Consider the following 20887-nt stretch of genomic DNA (forward strand, 5'->3'; position numbering starts at 1 on the left):
CTCGCTGTTCTCCCCTGTTTGTCGGCCATAAAAGTTTGATATTGACGGCAAACTCGCCCATATATACAACTCCCCCACTGCCTCTCTGCGGCTGTTTTGACATCTCCCTCCTCCCCTCTCCCGCTTCTTACGCCGCCACCTGCAGCTTCGCCATCTTGTCGGCGGGCGCATCGTCGTCCTCTCCCTCCTCGTCGCCCTTGCCCGCCAGGCCGCTTTCCCAGAGCTGCTTGCCCGTCAGCTTCTTCTCCTCCTTGACCTTGAGCTTCTTCATTTCCGCCAGCCGCTCCTCCTCGGCGCGCTCCTTGGCCTCGGCCATTTCGCAGCGGAAGGCCTCGCGCCACTTTGTAAACGACGCTGGCGTCACCGCCTCGCCCTGGAACTTTTTGTTCTCCTCGCGCTCGGCCGCCAGCGCCAGCTCCTCCTGTGCCTTGTCGACCGCCTCTTTGCGCCCAGTTGCCAGCTGCTCGGCCTCCTCCTTGACCCATGATATCAGCGTGAAAACCATGGGCATGCCCAGGTTCTCCTGCACCACCTCCTTCAGCCCGTCCATGAGAACGTCGCGGTCATCGGTCACGGAAAAGAACTTGTGCGCCGACACGCCGGGCACCGTGAGGATGTCTAGGATGGGCTCGACGTCGGGGTATTCCTCGGGGTAGCGCACGTTGAGGAACAAAGATGTGGTGGGCTCGCTGTCTTCGGAGTCTTCGATGGGCATGTCTAGTGACACCAGGACCCGGTACTCGGTTTCCGAGACAACTAGAAACGTCAGCATCAGACACCGCTTGTCCAGCAAATCAGTGCGGCCAGCAGCCTACCTGTGATCTCCTCGGGAAAGATGGAGTTGAGCACCTCGCGCTCCTCGTCCTGTTCCTCGATGCCCATGATGGCGGCGGCTGTGTATGTGAGCGGCTGGGTCGGATCAAAGAATCAATGTGTGCGGTGCCAAGGCGCCAATTAGCTTCTCACAGAATATCCGGTTGCGCAAAGCGATTTCTCACGGTCGACTTCTCACGAGATATCGCAAGGCTGCGTAGTGGCGTTGAGCTGGGCTTTCCTGCCCCGCCATGGATTATGACGCCCGGAAAAAAAAAAGCCTTTTCTCCCCGTGTGACGGCACTGTGGCAGCCCTGACGCTTTGCGTTATAGGGCCCCCATGGCCGGGGGGACTGGGCTGCTTTAGGGCGAAACACGCCGGGAGACCCCCTGTAAGATTGTGGGGTTTCGCCACAACAGGCCTACACAGACGCCTGTCTGGGCTGTGGATTCAATCACATGCAACGGGCCTCTCAAAGTAGTTATAGTTACTGCATGGTCATGTCTATTATGGCAAAAGATTCGATATATATTCATGCCGAGGAAGGCTCTGGCCCATGGCCTAAATGCTCTATTCTATGCTGGAGAGCGCCGTCCAGCTCTCATGTTGCTCTGGGCCAATTAAACTCACTGGCTTCATTGGCGCTGTCTTGTTCCTTGTGCTCAGGGCAGCCCACCCAAGCCATACAAGACAGCCTTTGGTCCATTGTTACTCGAGTTGACCAGTGTGGAACACAGTTCTTCGGCCGGAGCCACAGCAGGCAGACCAGAATCTCCAGCCGTGGATGTAGACCCGTTATATCCTTCGAATACTGTTCCATATTCAAGCACATGCACCCTCCTCGAGAGCTGAGATTTCACATGCCTGGGACATGGGCTCCAAGGTCCAACCCGACACACGCATCCGGGAGACCCCAAATCCCGGCTTCATAAAATGGTTGAATCAACACCAACACCGGCGCCGCTTCAGACATGGCTGTCTCCGTCCTGGGCGACGGCGTCCTCCTTGCTGTCATCGCCACCCAGGCCTAACGCTTCCAGCTCAAGCACCAGCTGATCGATTTTCTCAACCTTGGCAAGCTGCTCCGGCAGCAGCGGCTTGCCATTGGCTTCCTTGTCCTGCAGTTCGCGGGCCTGCTTGAGCTTCTTCTTGAGCCCACGAGCCCTTTTCTCGCGGTCGACTTCGGTCTCAGCTTCGGCTTCGGCTTCGGCTTGAGCAGCCACAGGGTCACTCGGCGGAGGTGTGGCGGACTTTGCTACTTCGGGCTCGCGCTTAATGGGCGTGGGCGGGCCAGAGTTTCGAGGACTCTGGCTTGGGCCAGCAGCACTGGCCGCGAAATCGTCCCGTCTCCACGACATCTTCAAGTAGGCAGGAGACTTTGCTGTGGAAGAGGAACCATTGTACGACCGACCCGGCGTGGACGGGGTAGACGAGGTCGGCGTTCTGGCAAGCGGTGTCCGGGCGGCTGCCGGCAAAGTATCCGCAGCAGCAGACCCTCCCAAAGACAGAGGCGTCCTCGCAGGCGCCGCGTATCCCGCAGTCGGTGTCGCAGGAGACGACGACGCCGTGCGTCCCGGCGCCTGCCTCTCGGCATACTCGGCTCCCGGCGGCGGCCCGCGGGCGTGGTGCTGTGCGCGCCCCTGCGCCGCGCGCGGGCGGAAGCGCTCAATGTCCTCGGCGGGGCGGAAGCCGGGCCGGATGCGGATCGCTTTGCGCGTGCTGCCGTCGGCGCGCGTCGACTCGGGGATCACGCGGTTGCCGCTGTCGTCGCTGACGATACCGGCCGTGCTCGGCGCCGTGGGCGGGCGGGTCGAGGACATGCTGCGGGCGGATAACGGGGCGGCTGCAAAGGGGAGGCCAGAGAGACGCCTGCGGTAGAGTGCTAAGTGGGTGGCTGGATACGGCGAGGTTGGTTCGACGAAGCTGGCGATGCAGCAGCAGGGGCTGAAGATGCCGAGCAGAGCACTGAATAGCGAATGAATATGCAATTGCTGGAATTGCGAATGAAGCAGATTAGCAGGCTTTACAGCTCAAGCTAGACGCTGCAAATTTACGTGAGTCCAAATTTTGCGTAACCAATTATAGTCCATTCACATGCTGAGCCTGGTGTGGAGGAGTTGGAAAATAGGCGGCTGTGGCTGCACCAAAAAATAAAAATAACTAGCCCAGCATTTGTGGCACAGAGACAACTACTCATGTGGCTCTTGATATTCATCTCAGCACTCAATAGCGATGTAAGCTAGTTACTTGAAATCACCAACTATCTTCCCTTTTTTCAGCCAAGAAACACTCACATAAAACTGAGTCAACCCAAAACATACAACACCCAGAACGCCGAACAGAATGAACCCGATTGCCCTCCCCCCTATGTTTGTGTATCCCCATCGTAACAGTAAAACATTATGAAAAATAAATATACCCAGCAGCCCGAAACACCGCCATCAGCAAAGGAACTTGTAGATCCGCTTCCACTTTGGCCATGACCGCTGCTGCGTTCGTTCCTGTGCTATGAGCAAAGGCAGGTTGAAGTCACGGCGCCCAGTATCGACATTGATATCCGACTCCGAGATAAACGATGTCCGATACCACAGTTTGTGCCCGACATAAAAGACCAACACAATAGGCACAGCGAGGTACGCCAGGAAAAAGTTGCGCGCAAGCTGAGGCGCTGTCATGGCGTCGTTTCCGATCGGCCATGCGCCGACCCAGAACTGCGCAACAAGGACGAAACAGTTTAGCCCAAAGCCAATGTACGATCCGGCAACGCCGACCTGTGACTGGAAGGCAAGTTCTGAAACTGCGCGACCATTGGCCGCCCATGCACGGCGGAAACGAATATGTGCAAGGCAGATGGAGCCCCAAGTGAAGACAGATGACAAACCCGATGCTGCCAGTAGCCAGTCCAAGACCACGGCTTGTTGTACAATGTCAGCCAAATAAGCCACCATACCAATGGCACCAGCCACAAGAATAGCAACAAGGGGCCGACCCTTGCGATCTATGTATGACAGGATCTTGGGTGCTTGGTTCTGATCAGCCAGTGCTGCAAGAGTGCGGGACGATCCAAAGACAGCCGAGTTTCCCACAGACAATACAGAAATAAGAATGACAGCATTCATTATCGATGGCAGCACTGCGATTCTAGCATGCTCAATGGCGATGACAAAAGGCGACGCGTGGGCGCTAACACCTGTACCAGTGGAATCGGTAAGACGCTCTTCTGTGTATGGCACCAGGAGGCCAATAAGCAACAGGGCTGTAATGTAAAAGATGCAGATGCGCCAAAAGACTTGCTTGATGGCTGTAGGTAGAGACTTTCTCGGGTTGGCTGTCTCGGCGGCCGCCAACCCAACAAGCTCTGTGCCAGCAAAAGAAAAGGCGGCGATGACAAAGACACTGCAAAGACCTTTGAAGCCGTTATTAAAGGCCCCCGGGTCAACCCAGTATCTACCGCCAATATACCCGGTCCCGGGATAGCCACCGCAATTGAGAACAATGCCAAGTAGACTGCGTAAAGTTAGAGTGAAATTCAAGCCTAAACTTTGGGGGCTAAAACTCACATGAATCCAATGACAGCTATAATCTTGACGATTGCGAACGTGAACTCTGCTTCACCGTAGCCCTTGACGCCAAAGAGATTCGTAGTCATGATAAAGATTAGAAATAGAGTGACGAATGGCGCTCGCGGCATGTCTTGATCCCAATAGTTCAAAACAATCGACGCTGCAATAACTTCAAGCGGCAGGACAATGACCCATTGAAAGGCATAACTATGGATGTCTGTTAGCAAGGTTCTTTTCTTTTCAGAGATGGAGCTCGCGAGAAACTCTGACATACTTCCAACCCATGGCAAACCCCCAAGAAGGGTCAAGAAAACGAGTCGAGTAAGACGCAAAGGAACCGGCAACAGGAAAAGCCACAGCGAGTTCTCCTAGAGCCTGGCAGGTGCAGTACAGCATGAAGCCAATGACAGTAAAGGCGATCAGCACTGAGGCAGGACCCCCGGCTTGCAATGCCTTTCCAGACGCAACAAAAAGACCGGTACCTGTAGTTAGATTAACGTTAGAATAAAACAACAACGATTTAGACTCGGTCTTTAGGTCAGCATACCGATAGAACCACCAATAGCAATCATCTGGAGATGGCGCCCCTTCAATTTACGAGCCAAGGCAGAGTGGGATGTCTGCAGAATACTCATTTCTATGTCGTAGTAGTGACCGCCATTGGCCAGGGTCGCAGCACGAATTTGAGCTTCTTCTCTGGGATCTCTAGGTGTTATTCGTAGGGTAGGATCGCGCTTGAAGCTGTCGATGAAGCTTGATAGGAAGGGCTCTTTTGGCTTGACATCGTACATGGGCTCACGTAGCGTGAAGTTGATATCGGAGGCCCATAGCTCGTTACCAAACTTCAGCTCATTGAGCTGAGTGTCTCGTTTTGAGCGACGTGAGTATTTCATTATGTCGCACGGCAAAGTTGGAAAGAGGTTGCGAGTTCCAAAGACGGACGTTCGTAGCCGTTTAATTCTAGTATTTCAACCCTGTAATGCAAGTAGCCGTGGTGAAATGAGAAGAAAACAGAATGGAGAAACGGATTGTGCAAGGGGCAGATCCAAGTGGAAGATGGATGAGGTATTGGATGAAAACCGGCGTGGTGGAACGTTCTTGGAACATATGATGATGCGCGAGTAACTGGCGCAAAGCCTATCGGGAGGATCCTGATGTCAAACGAGGGTGTGCGATGCTGCTTGGTTTCCCGAATCGACGTATGCAAGTACACTGCAGAGGCGGAGTTGGCCTCTCTATTGTGGAGGAGCGAATATGAAAATCCAGCGATGCGGCCCTTCTAGAGCTCAATACCGGTGGGTTTCACGAAGGACGCGACCGTGATTCCTATCAAACTCGATCCATCCATCCATCGCCCAACAGAAAAGGCGAAGCGAAAACAATACAGTCAGACTGCAGCAGTCGTCGGTCGCTGTCCACAAAATTGCCGAATACAAGATCTTGAGATTCGGGTTTCCGGTGAATAGGCGAGATAGGGGGTCGCAAAATCGAGTCTTCAACAAAAAGAGCGAAAGAAGGCTTGATAAAATCGGACGTAGCCTCATGAAATAATTTCGCGGGCGAGGAAAAAAGAACGCGAGAAGATGGTGCTGAAGCCCGAGGGCTCACTGGGGACAGCGAGCCATTTAGCCCATTTCTGGCTCTTAGTGCTAGTCTAGTTATAACTAGTTGCCCCAAATAGCGGCCTCCAGTTTCAATGGAAAAGCAAAGGCAAACAAGTGGCTCGAGCTGCCATGGAGGGCAGACAAAAAAAGAGCTACGCTAAATAAAGACAACGCGGCAGAGGTGCTTGTCAGTTAGGGAAAAAGGTAAGAAAGAAAGAGAGCAAGGAATTTTCGACAGCAGATGTGAGCGGAATATATGAGGAGGATATCGCGATCAGGAGAACAGAAAGAACCAGACTCATCAGAGCAGGAACTATGAGAAAGGAAGGCGAGAGACCGATGGCAAACAGATGGCAAACGGAGGGACCCGTCCAAAGGGCACTTGCCCTCTCATTCTAGCGTCTCCCTCATTTGATCTTTCCCCGTTAACTAACATCGATTCTGAGTCACTATCGTGAAAGATTTTCTCTTCCTTTGCCATTTCTTTGTTCCCACGCTTCACGTGAATCTCTGCCCGCTTGAACCTGCCTTCATCCAACTCCTATCGTCGCCATCATCGTCATTGTCGTAGCGAACGACAAGGGTTCGCAGCCCGGCTAATCCTTGCAGTCGCCTTTCGTCTTTTTTTGTCTTCCCGCCATGTCCAATACGCGCCAATCGAGACCTTAGCTTTGCCGAGCAGAAGTCTAGTCATCTACATATAATTCCAGTTGTACTTCTCAAGACCCCCAATCTTCATACTGCTTTCTCAACTGATTTGTGTTGACCGCTAGACTTTATATGAAGATGATTCCTTTCGACACCATGTCCCCCAGGCCTTTCTCTGATGTCATAGCATCGGCTCTCCAAAGCTTACCTGGCCCAAGTTCGGCGAGCTTTCCGGATCGATCTTCCTGATGTTCTGGATAAACCACATGCGATACAATGCTTTCCACACACATGGCTTTGTTCCTCATCTCTCGAAAAGCGAAACAAGCCCCCCATCTTGTCTCGTTGGGTGTAATCCATCTGCCTCTTTACCGTTGGAAGGATCACAAAGCTTTTGGGACCCTTGTCTACATCGCCAACCAATCCAAGTCAATCGTATTCTTATTCTCTAGCGCCCTGTTTTCGCCACCTGACCCGACTCAACTTCCGGATATAACCCGTGTCCGAATGGGATTAGGGATTTATATATGCGGGTGCTGAATGTCGCCGATCAAAGGAGACTTATTATCCTTATTATCCGCGCTATGCGCTCAACGAAAAAGCGCCGGGAACCCAAGTTTCGCCCTACTTTTTGTCACACATTCACTCTGAATTTATTGTAGTGAATGAGAACTTTCATGACGCCCGCCGCCTGCGGTGAGTTAGATACCCTATTATGACCCTGGCAAGTCTTCGTTACAAGGTGTTGAGGCTCTGATGACTACTTTATCTTATTCTCTCCGGCTCCGGCTGCACCCGATGCAATTTACATACAGCTGTATGTTCACCCACATGCAACGCCTTGGCCCAAAAGGGAAACTTGAAAATCAGATACTGAGGCTCAGTGGAATTCCATGACGCTCAGAGTTTTGTATTGGGAGCACATTTGAGAACAAAACAAATAGCAAATAACTACACGCTGGTTAGCTGTTCTTTTTTTATTATTGTATAAAAGCCAAAACGCGACGTTAAGCCACTTGGCTTGGATAACACAAAATCTCCAAAAGCAGAGATTCTTCCTATGGCGATAGACCCAAGAGCCGGAATGTCCTCTCGGAGTCTCTCCGTGTAAGCGAAAACAGAACAGATCCAGACGAGTCACGGGGAGCTATCCTTTGAGTTCCCAGTTTCATCTTTGGCCCTGCCTTTCCCGTAGCTTAGATTCTTGTTCCGCTAAGCAACAGAACAGAAAACTTTCAGGCCCCGTGACTAACCATGCAGTTGTCCTGAGGCCAAAAATGGATCATATATGCTCCCTGGTACTCTGGTACCTGGGAGTACATGCGCATGTACTAATTAGCTACTCCTACCATCAAGGTAGTCGATGACTTACACATCTGCCTGAGGCGTTTAGAACAAAATGGTTGTTCGCCGTCCCCTTTTCGACAGGGAAGAAATTTCACTCCAGTCCCGAACGCGTAGATTGTACCTTGACTCTATGTTTACGGAGTATATAGTGTGCTTGCTTCCCGCTTGGTTGTTGGGACTCGACCCTGTCTAGCCATCCATACATATCTTATATCATAACCACACGAATCTCACCTTGCTTCTTTCGCCATACTACCCCAAGCTTCAAGTCAACCAACCCTTCAAGCTACATTTATCCATCATGTCTTACACCAAACTGAGTGGACGCATTTGCTCCGTCCAAACCATCCACAACCTCCCCCACCGCGTAGCAACTAACAGCTGCTACACGAAGCTCACCAGTCCCTACATCTGTCAGAACACTCTCCGGAGAGCATTCTCCTGCACAGCACAGAACCGGATGCGTGACATCTTTCCTGTGCAAGAAACAGAAGCTATTCGAACGACGCCCCCGGCTTGGCCACATCATGGCTACGCCTACGAAGATATGCTTAAAGTAGCTCCAGGCCATCGCAAACCTCGCAATGTAGGAGATTGGGCAGCCTGGAAGTTTGTGCGCTTGTGCCGTTGGGGAATGGATTTTGTTACAGGTATGAGCAAAGCCCAAAAGGCCCAGGCTAATGTGCCAACTGGGCAAGTAACGACCGTGAAGCCACTGACAGAGGCACAATGGGTAAGCATTTCTCTCTCTCTGATATTAATACTTAAAATTTGCTAACAACTTCCCCTCTTCTCCCGCCTCACCTTAGCTTATCCGCTTCATCTTCCTTGAAAGCATTGCTGGAGTTCCAGGTATGGTTGCCGGTATGCTCCGTCACCTCGGCTCTATCCGCCGCCTACGCCGCGACAATGGCTGGATCGAGACCCTTCTCGAAGAAAGCTATAATGAGCGCATGCATCTCCTTACCTTTCTCAAGATGTGCGAGCCTGGCCCCTTCATGAAGTTCATGATTATGGGGGCTCAGGGAGTTTTCTTCAATGGCATGTTTATGCTGTATCTTCTGTCGCCACGCATTTGCCACCGCTTTGTGGGATATCTAGAGGAAGAGGCCGTTCACACTTATACCTGGTGCATTCAAGAAATTGAAGCCGGACACCTCCCCAAGTGGACAGATGAGAGGTTCCGCATTCCAGACATTGCAGTGACGTACTGGAATATCCCGGAGGGTCACCGAACCATGAAGGACCTAATCTACTACATCCGTGCTGATGGTATGTTTGTTTCTATAAAGTCGTCTACAGGAATAACTTGCTGACCATTCGCTCTTGCAGAGGCAACTCATCGTGGCGTCAACCACACTCTCGGCAACCTCGAGCAGAAGATTGACCCTAACCCGTTCGCCAGCATTTACAAACCAGGCCACGAAAAGCCCAACCCAACTCTAAAGCCCACGGGCTATGAGCGCAGTGACATTATCTAATGTCAAGGTTGTGTTTTTTGTATTTCCAAAGAAAGAAGAAAAAAAACAAAAGGGCACTACCAAGTCGTAGTGTAGACTTCAATGTCTAGAGCATGTTAGGAACCTCACCACTCTGTTGCTTTTTATTGTTCGTCTTTTTTGTGTCACCTTGCATTCAGTTGCATTGCAGGCTTGTACTATTAGTTCCGGGATGGAAAACTTGCATAACTACACAAGTATGGATAACTACTTGACTTGGGCTTTTTATGCTGCCACCATGTTTGACATGTATGTAGCTATGCAACTACGTAGCTATGTACATACATATGTACATTGGCACTGTGATCAATCACCCGAACTTGTACCTGTACTAACGGAGGCCTCCCCAGGGGCTAGCCGGCGCTTTCATGTGACGATGCCTTTCAAGTAGTTAACTAGTTAGTTCTAGTCAAGGAAATCTGCCTTGTGGTGCTCGGCAAAGGCAAGCTACTTCGTCTCAAGTTCTCTATATTTGGAAGCGCTTAGCCAGCCAATCATGACAACAAGTTCGTGTGTATGGATATAGACAAAACCCCTAGTTATTCATCATTGGTCCATGTGATAACTGTGTTCAATTTGTTCGTAGTTACATGAGTCTACGTACAACACAACACTTGCACCAGCAGGAAATCTCATACAAGCGACTATATTGTAGATAGCCAGGTCGTTCATTTCATTCCATTGTATTTGCAAACTTACGTACGTATGACGGATGTTTCGTATGGGCCTAAGGTGGGGGCGTGGCCCAAGATATCCATCTTCTGTGGGTGATTCAATTCACTGACTATCATCAGGTTGAAAGCCCCCAATTTTGACTTGATATCAGGAGTTACAAAACACGATGAAGGGACACACGCTCAGCTCAGCAGCCTTTACTCCTGGAATCACGAGGCTATGTTGTTAGCAAGAGTGGATTGTTATACATCTATGTGCATATATATGTTGAACGTGCGATGTCTGGGTCTCTTGATGATTTGGGCCATTGTCACCACTGCCACTGCCACTGCGGGTTTGTCATTCCTAGCTGGACCTGGTCGTTGTGGGGAGCTAGCTTGAGAGAAAAGAAAGGAAAAAGGAGGGGAAAAACATTGGTTCGAGGATCCATGGCTGCACTGCCACAAAGACTGGACATGGGCACGGAGACGGGGGCTTCGACGAGAGGGCAAATTATTCAGGACGCACACTTTTTGTTTTACATGCCATGGGCGGTTTTGCACTTGCACGATGCTGATGGAACTGGCTGGTCAGCTTGGCTTTTGCTTGAGCTTTTGCATGCGTGCGTGCTACGGGTCTTGTGGTTATACTTCTATAACTAACTAGTTAGCCAACTACATGTGCAAGGAGATGGTCACCACCGACACTGCTTCTATGCTTTCTAGAAGCCCCATAAGCGACAGGGGGCTTGGGGATCAGAGACATAATAGAGAAAAGATAATGGCCAGAGAAGGTCTAGCGAGGATATTAAACCAAGGTTGGGCTATATACCGGTCTGACCCAAGCCAAGTGACGGCCTGTTAAAACGAAATACGGCTCATGATGGCTCGGGACCAGGCCCATTGCCCAGTAACGCAACAAAGGACAACAGCGCAAGACGAGAGCGGCCAGGACGAAGCACACGCAAAGCTGGGCACGGCACAGCATGTCACGATATGGTAGCTACGTGTTGATGGCGATCCCGATGAACGGAGCCTGACAAAGCACATCAGCTTGGCCTCCATCACCCGCCAAGCAGTGAGATGCATTGATTATCTTATAGTGGTTATACATACAAGTATAGCCAAGGCAGCCCTCAGAGCAGCTCTCAATGCGCCCCTGGGATTGTGTTGGACTCCTGAGTCTTGCGGGAAAACATGGAGCAGGACGCTTAGTGATATCCGGCCGATTGTGGAAAGGAAAAAGAAAATGGCGGGCTCTGGAATCTCCGTGGGCCCTGTTCGCTGCTATGCTCGGGCCAATGCAATTCCTGTTTGTTAGCGTGCATCGATCAGAATCTCTTGGTGTCGTCCTTTTGGTGGATTGATGATGGGGCACAAAACAGGCCAAGGAATGCTAGGCTTGGGCTAGTCTAAACCAAGCAGGCTGTTTTCTTTAACTCATTTTCTTTCGACGTGGCTGCTTGTCTTTTCACTGACATCATACAGAGGACCCAAGATTTGGGCACCGGGAAAAAGACCCGAGATTGTGGTGTAAGCGCAGGGCAAGGAAGAGGACCTGTTTACTGGCTAGCCTGTGATTCTAATGCACAAGGCACAATGGGCAGGCTGGCTACACTACATACTTCACACTACCACCACACACACGTCGATATATCCAGCCAACTCTGGAGATACCGTCCTGATAAAGGCCCGTCGAAGAATTATCAACTACAGTCTGGGTAAGAACGAGGCCTCGAGTCTCAAAGCCGTGCGCTTCCAGATATCGCACTATGCTCTGTACTGTAGTATCCTGTCTCCTGTAGTTATAGCTGTAGCCAACTACAGACATATATAACCCGTGCTGTTTCACAACCGTGCGACTCGATAAGGCTACACGATGCGCAACAAGCAGCACCGTGTGACGTTTCGTCAACAACAATACGGCGTCTCTCCGACATGAAACACAGCCCAAGTTTGAGATGGCTTGATGCTCTTTTGCTAGCTCTGGTAAGCCCGTACCGTACGTCGCTCGCAGTCTTTGCTGCCAGGCCAGGTCAGGCCAGCACAGCCCAGACGGGGCAGGGGTGGGGTACTTGGTATTTGCGGCAGTATACGATGTGATCCTAAGTACTCCGTGCAGCAAAAAAAGCAGAAGAAAAAAACACCCGGACGAAAGAAAGATGCAGTCAACGTGCGTCCCAAAAAAGACAGAGTTAGGAGCGGCCTTATGACCCGTTTTGGCTGTTGCCAATGCTGGCGACTGCGAACCTGTGCCTTTTTTTTGTCCCTCTGGGGCAGGAACAGGAGCAAGGAACAAACAATTGCCAAACACAGATGCAAAGTTCCTTACTTCTGTTGCTGTGTGTTCCTGGCAACTGTATGTGTGTGGTTTTGGACATCAGCACGCTTGTACTTGCACTTACTTGCAACTACTGGCAGTTGGTTGCTTGTAACTATACTTGCTTGTAGTGGGTTGGTTGCGTGGAGTTATTTGTACTTGTACTTATGCTTATAACACCAATATGCGCATCTCTATTGCTATGCGCCCTTCATTTCATGCTGGGCGGGCCTGTTCTACTAGCTGCTTGTAGTTCTGGAGCAAGCGGCGCACGGTGAGAGTTGGTCGTGACCCAGTTCCAGTTCTGTTTCCACTATCCTCCACAACTTTTCCTCTTCTTCCACCTCTTATCCGTCTCTTTGTTCCGTCTCTTTTTCCCGTCCTTCTTCTTTTTTTTATTGCTGTTTATTAAACCGGTAATTTCCTCGTTGGTTTTTTGCCCATGCCTCCGACCCTTAGCCCGCCCAACGCCTAACCCTCGGGGCTCTCGTTTTCTTTCGTTTCCTTTCCTTTCATACATTGTGCTGCTGCCCGCCATTTCTTCCCCTCTTTATTTCCTTTTGACTTTCTCTCTTCCTGCGTCACCGCTCGCTTCTGTTTCCCGGCCTGCGACCACATCCCACCCCAGCCTTTGCCTATTGAAAAGCCCGCGGCCGCTATCGTCCGCCTTTTCCCTTTTTCCTTTTTCCTCCTGGTCCGGTCTTGCCTTGCTGCTCGTACAAGTATCCGTCCCGACTCTCACGTCCTCGTCCCAACTAAAACACAATCAGATAATATTCCGCTCCAAGTCCGCTGCCACCACGCTCCCATATAAGCACACAAGTACAGACCCAAACACACTTGGCGTGGATATACGATACGACCTGCATCTGCATCTCGACTTGCCGAAACTGCACTGCCTCCTCCGCCGATTCTGCCCTTCTATTTTGAGAACACCCGCTTCGCCGGCATTGTGTGAAATTTGGCAGCCTAGCCGCTCTTCCTGCATCTCTCCCCGGCCGCGTCGTCATCACCTACCCACCTATATTGCACCCTAATTATTTGCCTCCCGTTTCCTGCCTGTTGGCGTGATAATCTGCGAGAAAGGGTCCGAAAGTAACCATGGATCCTCAGCAACATAACAGCCGGCCCATGTCATCTGCCGGCCACCACGACCATTTCATGAAGCAAGACCCAGCTGTTACCTCTCCGACCACTCTTGACTCCTCGGTCTCCTCCTCTATTGGCCTTGGTCTTTCTATAGACTCTCAAGTAACCCGGTCGTTCGAACCGCCATCTGCCAACTTTATTCTCACGCCGCCACCGACATTCATCGGCGACCACGGCTCTATCGATCCGTCCATGGCGCTTAGTCAAGCTGCGCAATCCCACGCTTTTTCTGCCGTCGACTGCACTGATGCCGACTTCTCCCTGTTTCCTACAACCGGCCTTTCCGCAAGCGACCCCGCCTTTGATCAGCCCCTCTTTGAGCAGTCCATTGTCTCTGGCATGACGTCGCCGCAAATGAACCCTTCGTCGCCCACCGCCGTCCACCTCCTCAAGCCCGAGCTGCACTCTCCCGCCATGATGCATAACCACTTTTCCTCTCCGCCCGGCGGCCACTCTCGCAACGCTTCGCTCGGACCCCAAGATGCCCTGTTCATCGGCCAAGATTGGTCTGGAATGTCGTTCCAGGGCCACCGCCGCTCGCCGTCCGAGTATTCAGATGTTTCCAGTGTTGGCGCTCCGTCACCTCTCATGACTGCCGTCGACACCTTTGAAAATCCTATGGACCCGCGCCATTCCCCCATGCAGCGCCCCATTGATGCCACCGGACTCTACCAGGATGTCGATGTGCGTATCGGCAACCTTAACTTCTCCGACCCGCAACAACAGACGCCAAGTCTCATTACCGGCCCAAGCCCGTCGCATAGCCCCGCCATTTCCCCGCGCATCGTTCCCGTGCCCATGTCTGCCGACTTGAACTCTCCGTCGAGTTTTGGCATGCTCAACAGCGCCGGCCCTTATACTCCTACCTTCAGCCAGATGTCGCCGACTCCGGAATCTTTTCCACACATGCGAAACGCCTCGGTAGACATGTCGCAGATGGCGCCGCCAGCCATCAACATCCAGCTTGCTCCCGCGCCAAAACCATTCGAAGGCCAAAGCCAGACCTTGAATTCGTCTTCTCTTACACCGCCCGATCGAGGTACACAACTTGCCAATTGGAACACAACACCTAGAACGTCAATAGCTAACTTGCCAATTCTAACCACAGGCCGCACTCGTCCTAGATCAGTGACCGATCCATACAATGCATCTCTTCGAGCGGGAAACACCCTTTCTCCAAACCTCGCTGTCTCCATATCACGCGATACTTCTAGATCCATGTCCCCCGGTAGCCGCAACTCGTCCATGTCACCCTCTCGCCGCCGCCAATCTACTTCGGCCGTGCCAAATAACGTCATCGCACTCCGCCTTGCCGACCCAGAGTACCAAAATTCGTCAGAAAACGGAAACTCTCGTCGCGTACAAAAGCATCCAGCAACTTTCCAGTGCACGCTTTGTCCCAAGCGCTTCACTCGCGCCTACAACCTCAGGTCCCATCTACGGACTCACACCGACGAACGGCCCTTTGTTTGCACCGTGTGTAGCAAAGCCTTTGCGCGACAGCACGATCGCAAGCGCCACGAAAGCTTACACTCTGGCGAAAAGAAGTTTGTGTGCAAAGGTGACTTGAAAGCTGGTGGCTCGTGGGGCTGCAGTAGGCGTTTCGCTCGTGCCGATGCTCTTGGTAGACACTTTCGCTCTGAAGCAGGACGAGTTTGTATCAAGCCATTACTCGATGAAGAAGCCTTGGAGCGGCAGCGCGCGTGGCAAGAACAGCAGATGGCTCAGAACATGCCACAGACAATGCCGCCGCAAATGATTGGACCCGACGGCTATCCCATAGACGATTCTGGCGGATACGCGTTGCCACAGGCTCTCCTGGCGCAATACCCCGCGCTCGCGCAGATGAACTGGTCACAGACCGGACCCAACATAGAAGACGATCTTTCAGGCCGCTCGTCCTTTGAAGCTAGCGACTATGAGGAGGCGGACGAAGGCGGGTATGTTAGTGGCCCTGGGACGGGTTTTGGTGACGGCAGCATGCCGCAGGGCTATGGCGATTTGAATTATGCCAGCGATTTTGGACAGGGCAGCCACCAGAGCTAAGGTGGGATAGAATTTAGACGGCATACCCTCTGGTTTTCTTCACTTTTTTTTTTCGTAAATACATACACTGCCGAGATCGGTGAAACTCTTGTTTAAAAAGGGCGGGATAACATGTTTGTGTGCACAGATGCATGTCGTGCCGCGGTCTTTTCAATCATGGTTGATGTAGTTAGTACCTGGGTTGCTAATATCCGGCTTGCCTATTGTCGCTGTGTATTCATGCAGAGTGGGCGGACAAGACTTGGGGTCGGACGGAGTGCTGAGTGAAGGTGGATACGTCACGCATGAACATAACAAAACAGTTAGTTATAGAAAAACCTTAGTTAACTATACGGAGACGGAATGGCGGGTTCCATGCCCAGGGGCCGTATCTGAATGTATACAAACTACAGGAAAATACACAGGTACATGCACACTCTCTCGTCTTCCTCGATGACAAAACCCAACGAAAACATACGATATTCAGTAAATACACGGGCGAAAAAAGTCAGCCGAGGCGTAATAGTGCCCAGCAAGTGTAAAAAAGAGAAACGGAACAGGAAATACATTTTTATAGAAAGGACTCCTCGTGACGAGATGTCTACTTTGTATTGTTTTTTTCCTCCTTGCGTAAAGCCATGCTGAAGTGACTTGGTCATCCACCCGGGTTTGCATTTCGTCCCGGATGCCGTTGTTGCCGCGATCTGCAGGCCTTGGTTCTTTTAACCGAGATTCTGCCGCCTGTTATTTTTTTTTGGACCCCTGAGAAGCTGGTGACTTTTGGGCTCCATCTCGCCACTTTCCTTGTTTCTCTTGGGGTGTAACTACTTGGCAATTGTAGCGATATCCCGTTGACGAATTGCTCTTTCCTCTAATCACGTCTCTTATTCGTTTTCTTTCTCTTTCTTTTTCTCCCCCCGAAACCTACCAGAAAGTCGTTCCTTTTTTTTTTCTTCTTCATCCAGCTGCTGTTGTTTCGCTTGGTCTTTTTTTTTTTCTTCTTTTTAACTATACCTAATAATTTGTTTTTATTCTTCTATTCTTCTCTCGCTTGTCTTGAAACCGCCCTTTTCAAACTTGGTAATATCTGTCGATTGCAGCCCCTCTCAATCAATCGCCCACCATGTCCGGCCGCACTCTCCCGTTTTTCACACGCGCCGAAATCGAGTCGCACAATTCGTCCAAGTCCTGCTTCATGACCATTGGAAACAAGGTCTACGATGTGACTGATTTTGTCGACGACCATCCCGGCGGTGCCGAGCTGGTGCTTGACTACGCCGGCAAGGACGTGGCCGCCATTCTCAAAGACGCCGACTCGCACACCCACTCCGAGACCGCATACGAGATTCTCGACGACTGCCTCGTCGGCTTTGTCGGCGACAAGGCCCCGGTCTCGGAAAAGGGCCAGCCGGCTGCTGCCTCCAACGACGAAATGGTGTTTGAAGACGGCCGTTGGGTGCATTCGCGGACCGGCATGGCGACCGAGGACGACCTCAGCAAGGACACGGACATCTCCGACGACTACAAAAAGCACAAGTTTCTCGACCTCTCAAAGCCGCTGCTGATGCAGGTCTGGTTCGGCGGCTTCTCCAAGCGCTTCTATCTCGAACAGGTCCACAGACCCAGACACTACAAGGGCGGTGCGTCGGCGCCGTTGTTTGGAAACTTCCTCGAGCCGCTGTCAATGACGCCGTGGTACGTCGTGCCGATCATCTGGCTGCCCTCTATCGCGTATGGCCTGAACGTGGCGCTGCAGGGCGAGTTGCCTTCTACTGTCTTCAAGCATTGGCTGTTTGGCTTCAGTCTGTGGTCGCTGATTGAATATGTTCTCCACCGCTTCCTGTTCCATCTTGATGAGTACGTTTGTCCTTGTTTCATTACACCAGGCTCTGTTGTTCCTTGCTAACTATTTCTCGTGTAGATGGCTTCCCGATAACCGAGTCGCACTTACACTGCACTTCCTGCTACACGGTGTCCACCACTACCTCCCCATGGACAAGTACCGCCTCGTTATGCCGCCTACGCTGTTTGTCATTCTCGCCACTCCCTTCTACCGCCTGTCTGTCGCCGTCTTCACATACTCGTGGTACTCTGCCGTGGCTGTCTTTTGCGGTGGCGTCTTTGGCTATGTCTGCTACGATCTCACGCACTACTTCTTGCACCACCAGAACCTACCTCTGTGGTACAAGGGGCTCAAGAAGCACCACCTCGAGCACCATTTCCTCGACTACGAAAACGGCTTCGGGGTCACGACGCGCTTCTGGGACCGTGTCTTTGGCACTGAGCTAGTTGAGCCTGTCAAGAAGAAATAAAATAATAATAATGAAAGAAAGAGAGAGATCGGCGAGAGAATGAGCACCAGCAACTAGGCTTCGTGCAAGCCACCGACATCTGTCTTTTTTTTTTTCCTTTTCCAATGGAGCCACAACTTTCCCTCCTCCCATGCTCTTTTTGATCTTGTTTAGGGCATAGGTAGCCTCTATGATGACCTCTTCCACTACTTCTTTTATATAATCTGAGCTTCTATTTTCTTGTTCTCGAACACTTGGAGGCCTAGTTGCACTCTACTCGTCGGGCTTTGCTGCTTTTCTGGCGTCTACTTGCATGTACATGTTAGTGTGATCAACCGACCATCTGTCGAGGCTGGCGGTGGGCTCTTCAGCTGGTTTATGTCCTTCTCTCTGACCTTTTTGTTTGTTCCTAAGTTTGTTTATTGGGCTACGAAGTAATGAGGTTGTGTGTGTTTGTTTGTTTTTCTTCATTTTCTTTTGGCTCTTCTTGTATGTACATGGCTGGTTCTTAGGCTCTACAACGTTCTTTGGTACATGGATGGGCTGTGATGATTTCCATGACCCATTTATGGTTTGTCTTGAATACTAATACATACTTCACTCTGAATATTGCTACAATAAAACCACCCGGTTCTCTCCTCTCCCCCTTAGTTTATGATCCCAGGGCTGTAGTTCGTTAACTACCCAGACATCGGATGTTGGTGGGTGTGGCGACGTGGTGGCGTGGTCGAGGTGGTCTGATGTCTCCTGCCACCTGCCAGATATCAATTTGCTGTAGTTTGGTCGGCTGCGACTCTTGAAATTTGGGTCCATAAAGAACAGTGTTCCTGGATTTTTGGGGGGGAATGTCCGTACTGAGAATACTGGCGTAGAGAAGTTCAGTAGGTCGAGTTCGTGTCTGTATAGGTGGGCGGTCCATTGGTGCTGATGAGATGAGAGGAGATGGGATCGAGTTGGTGTTACACGAGACTTTGGAACAAAATGTACAAGTTGCATTAGTCTAGTGCAGGGAGATATAATGAACAGGTTGATATTATTTATTGGGTGTTTCTAGTTTCGCAGACGTCTTCATCACCACCAAACCCCGGCTTGGCTGCATTTCTTGTTTCTAAAGCGCAACATCCAACCCTACCAAATACAGCGTCCTAACCCTTGAACCTGTCACTCAAGGGTGCCTGCATGATTTGATTGGCTACAGGGATTGGTCCCTCATTCCGTTCTACGTTTTACCGCTGGCTGTCTCCACTCCACATGTCCGTTCCTTCCTTTGTTAATCGTAGGCTTTATTTCCCTCGGTAGTTATTTTTGCCTTGTGGGTGCGTCAAAGATGCCGGCTTAGCCTAAATGAGGAGGGGAGGGGGCAGCCTTATCGTGTGAGCCATAATCTCACGTTAGTCGATTTTAACATGAGCACGGCGTTTCTTCTTTTTTTTTTTTTTTCAGCCAGAGGTTGTTTTTGTGTCAAGGAAGGAGGTCCCTGGTTGGTGAATGGGCAGGGGGACAGTAACAGACGGAGGGGAGAGTCATTAGGAAATTTTTGTTGAGATGGGGACGGGATGCATGAAGTAGTGCATCAATTAAATAGGTGCAGCAGAATAAGAGAAGTGAGTGCTTTCACGACGCATGTCGTCAACACGCGTGTGTGGATGGCCACAGGGAGAAAATGTACAGCGATAGAGAGGAGCAGAGTGTATGTACAGTCATATGCAGTGCATGCACAGGCGCTTGTGCTTGTCTGTGACAGAAACGTGCCCCTGTGCCTATTGACGATCCCCTCGCCCAAGCATGCCAGCTTTGCTGGTAGTTTGGGACCAGAACCAAGACAAGACAGAGTGAATCATGGCAGCTAAGTCGGGAAAACGTGGCATGTGTCTATGGCATGGTAACTATGACGTTGTCAAGGCATGGGTTCTGGGGCCCCAAACCGGCTTGTGAGCCGAAGGTGACGGCATTGGGAGGAGGCTCTCCCTGGCAGCGACATCCTTGGAAGCTTGAGGTGTTCCCTCTGCTGGAAGCAGCAACATCCTTAAAAGGCCGATACTCCCTCTCTTGCAGACAATGGCTTTGCTGGGGGCTGCCGGCCAGAGCACAGAACGCGCTCGTTGCTGGCTGCGTCATACGGTCTCGGACCTGGAGCTGATATCTCGGATCGCGGCTCACGGCTCACGGCTCACGGCTCATGGGGGGCATTTCGTGGACAAAGCATTTCCGGATGTATCCTAGCTCGGCTATGGCATGGGATGATTCAAAGCAAACCATGAAAAGATGCAGTAAAGTGCAATACACTACTGCCGCTTGGGTGTTGGTTTGGCGCTCTGAATTAATTCTTCAAGTTAGTCCCCAGGGGCATTCTTAGAGTCTAGCTTGGCTGGGTGTTTGGGCCCAGGGCTTAGGCTCATTTAGCGGCCTGCACTGGCCTGTTGGAGCCAGTCTGGTCTTGTGCACCCTCTGTAACCCTGGATTGAGTCAGCGCTAGAAGCCAGAGAACCCCCTGAAGTCAGCTGCCAGGTTTTCAGGCCAGCGCTGGTTTCGGCAGAGTTGCTGTTGCGACCCAACCACAGGCCGCAGGGCCTGGGGAGCCCCGCTTTGATTGCGAGGGCAGGTGCAGGTATGCATGTACCTGTACATTATTGCGCATACATATGCAGTGGTATCAATATGTATGTGTACATGATTGGCTGGAGTGCTTGTAGGCCCCCCTTGCTCCTTCCTTGCCCCCGAGAGCTTTGTCGCGTCTGAGACTTGATGTCGTGCTGAGGCTGGCCTTGTCGACCTAAATCTGACGTTCCGCTTCCGCAAAAAAAAAGCCCGCAGGAGACAAAGTCAAGGACTTGCTGGTGGGTGGATAGTAGAAAGAGCGATGGGATGCGATGCGATGGGATGCAAGTGTGCGAATCGCTTTGGATTATATGAAGAGGCACGGCGCGGAAGGGACGGCCGCTGACTAAATACTATATTTTTTTTCTTTAGGATG

The 20887-nt window shown here is 51.3% G+C and overlaps 6 protein-coding genes across 6 annotated transcripts; 3 read left to right on the forward strand and 3 right to left on the reverse strand.

Annotated features, from left to right (window-relative positions):
* Positions 1-127: 127 nt before the first annotated feature.
* Positions 128-882, reverse strand: BROUX77_006755 (uncharacterized protein; the record flags this gene model as incomplete). The annotated part of the gene is made up of 2 exons (XM_073751774.1): positions 128-756; positions 816-882. The coding sequence occupies 2 exons, from the start codon at positions 880-882 to the stop codon at positions 128-130; spliced, it is 696 nt and encodes a 231-aa protein (XP_073602902.1).
* An 897-nt stretch (positions 883-1779) lies between these two features.
* BROUX77_006756 (uncharacterized protein) lies at positions 1780-2634 on the reverse strand (the record flags this gene model as incomplete). The annotated part of the gene is made up of 1 exon (XM_073751776.1): positions 1780-2634. One exon carries the CDS (start codon positions 2632-2634, stop codon positions 1780-1782), a length of 855 nt encoding a protein of 284 aa, XP_073602903.1.
* Positions 2635-3255: 621 nt separating this feature from the next.
* On the reverse strand, positions 3256-5270 carry BROUX77_006757 (uncharacterized protein; the record flags this gene model as incomplete). Its single annotated transcript, XM_073751777.1, has 4 exons — positions 3256-4321; positions 4375-4584; positions 4652-4859; positions 4925-5270. The coding sequence occupies 4 exons, from the start codon at positions 5268-5270 to the stop codon at positions 3256-3258; spliced, it is 1830 nt and encodes a 609-aa protein (XP_073602904.1).
* A 3007-nt stretch (positions 5271-8277) lies between these two features.
* BROUX77_006758 (uncharacterized protein) lies at positions 8278-9457 on the forward strand (the record flags this gene model as incomplete). Its single annotated transcript, XM_073751778.1, has 3 exons — positions 8278-8709; positions 8786-9248; positions 9309-9457. The coding sequence occupies 3 exons, from the start codon at positions 8278-8280 to the stop codon at positions 9455-9457; spliced, it is 1044 nt and encodes a 347-aa protein (XP_073602905.1).
* Positions 9458-13549: 4092 nt separating this feature from the next.
* Positions 13550-15643, forward strand: BROUX77_006759 (uncharacterized protein; the record flags this gene model as incomplete). The annotated part of the gene is made up of 2 exons (XM_073751779.1): positions 13550-14636; positions 14706-15643. The coding sequence occupies 2 exons, from the start codon at positions 13550-13552 to the stop codon at positions 15641-15643; spliced, it is 2025 nt and encodes a 674-aa protein (XP_073602906.1).
* Positions 15644-16745: 1102 nt separating this feature from the next.
* On the forward strand, positions 16746-17934 carry BROUX77_006760 (uncharacterized protein; the record flags this gene model as incomplete). Its single annotated transcript, XM_073751780.1, has 2 exons — positions 16746-17479; positions 17544-17934. The coding sequence occupies 2 exons, from the start codon at positions 16746-16748 to the stop codon at positions 17932-17934; spliced, it is 1125 nt and encodes a 374-aa protein (XP_073602907.1).
* Positions 17935-20887: the final 2953 nt, after the last annotated feature.

The sequence above is a fragment of the Berkeleyomyces rouxiae genome (genome assembly GCF_048999995.1).
Source record: "Berkeleyomyces rouxiae strain 22BRR77 chromosome Unknown BrBRR77_ptg000009l, whole genome shotgun sequence".
In the NCBI taxonomy this organism is placed as follows: Eukaryota; Fungi; Ascomycota; class Sordariomycetes; order Microascales; family Ceratocystidaceae; genus Berkeleyomyces; species Berkeleyomyces rouxiae.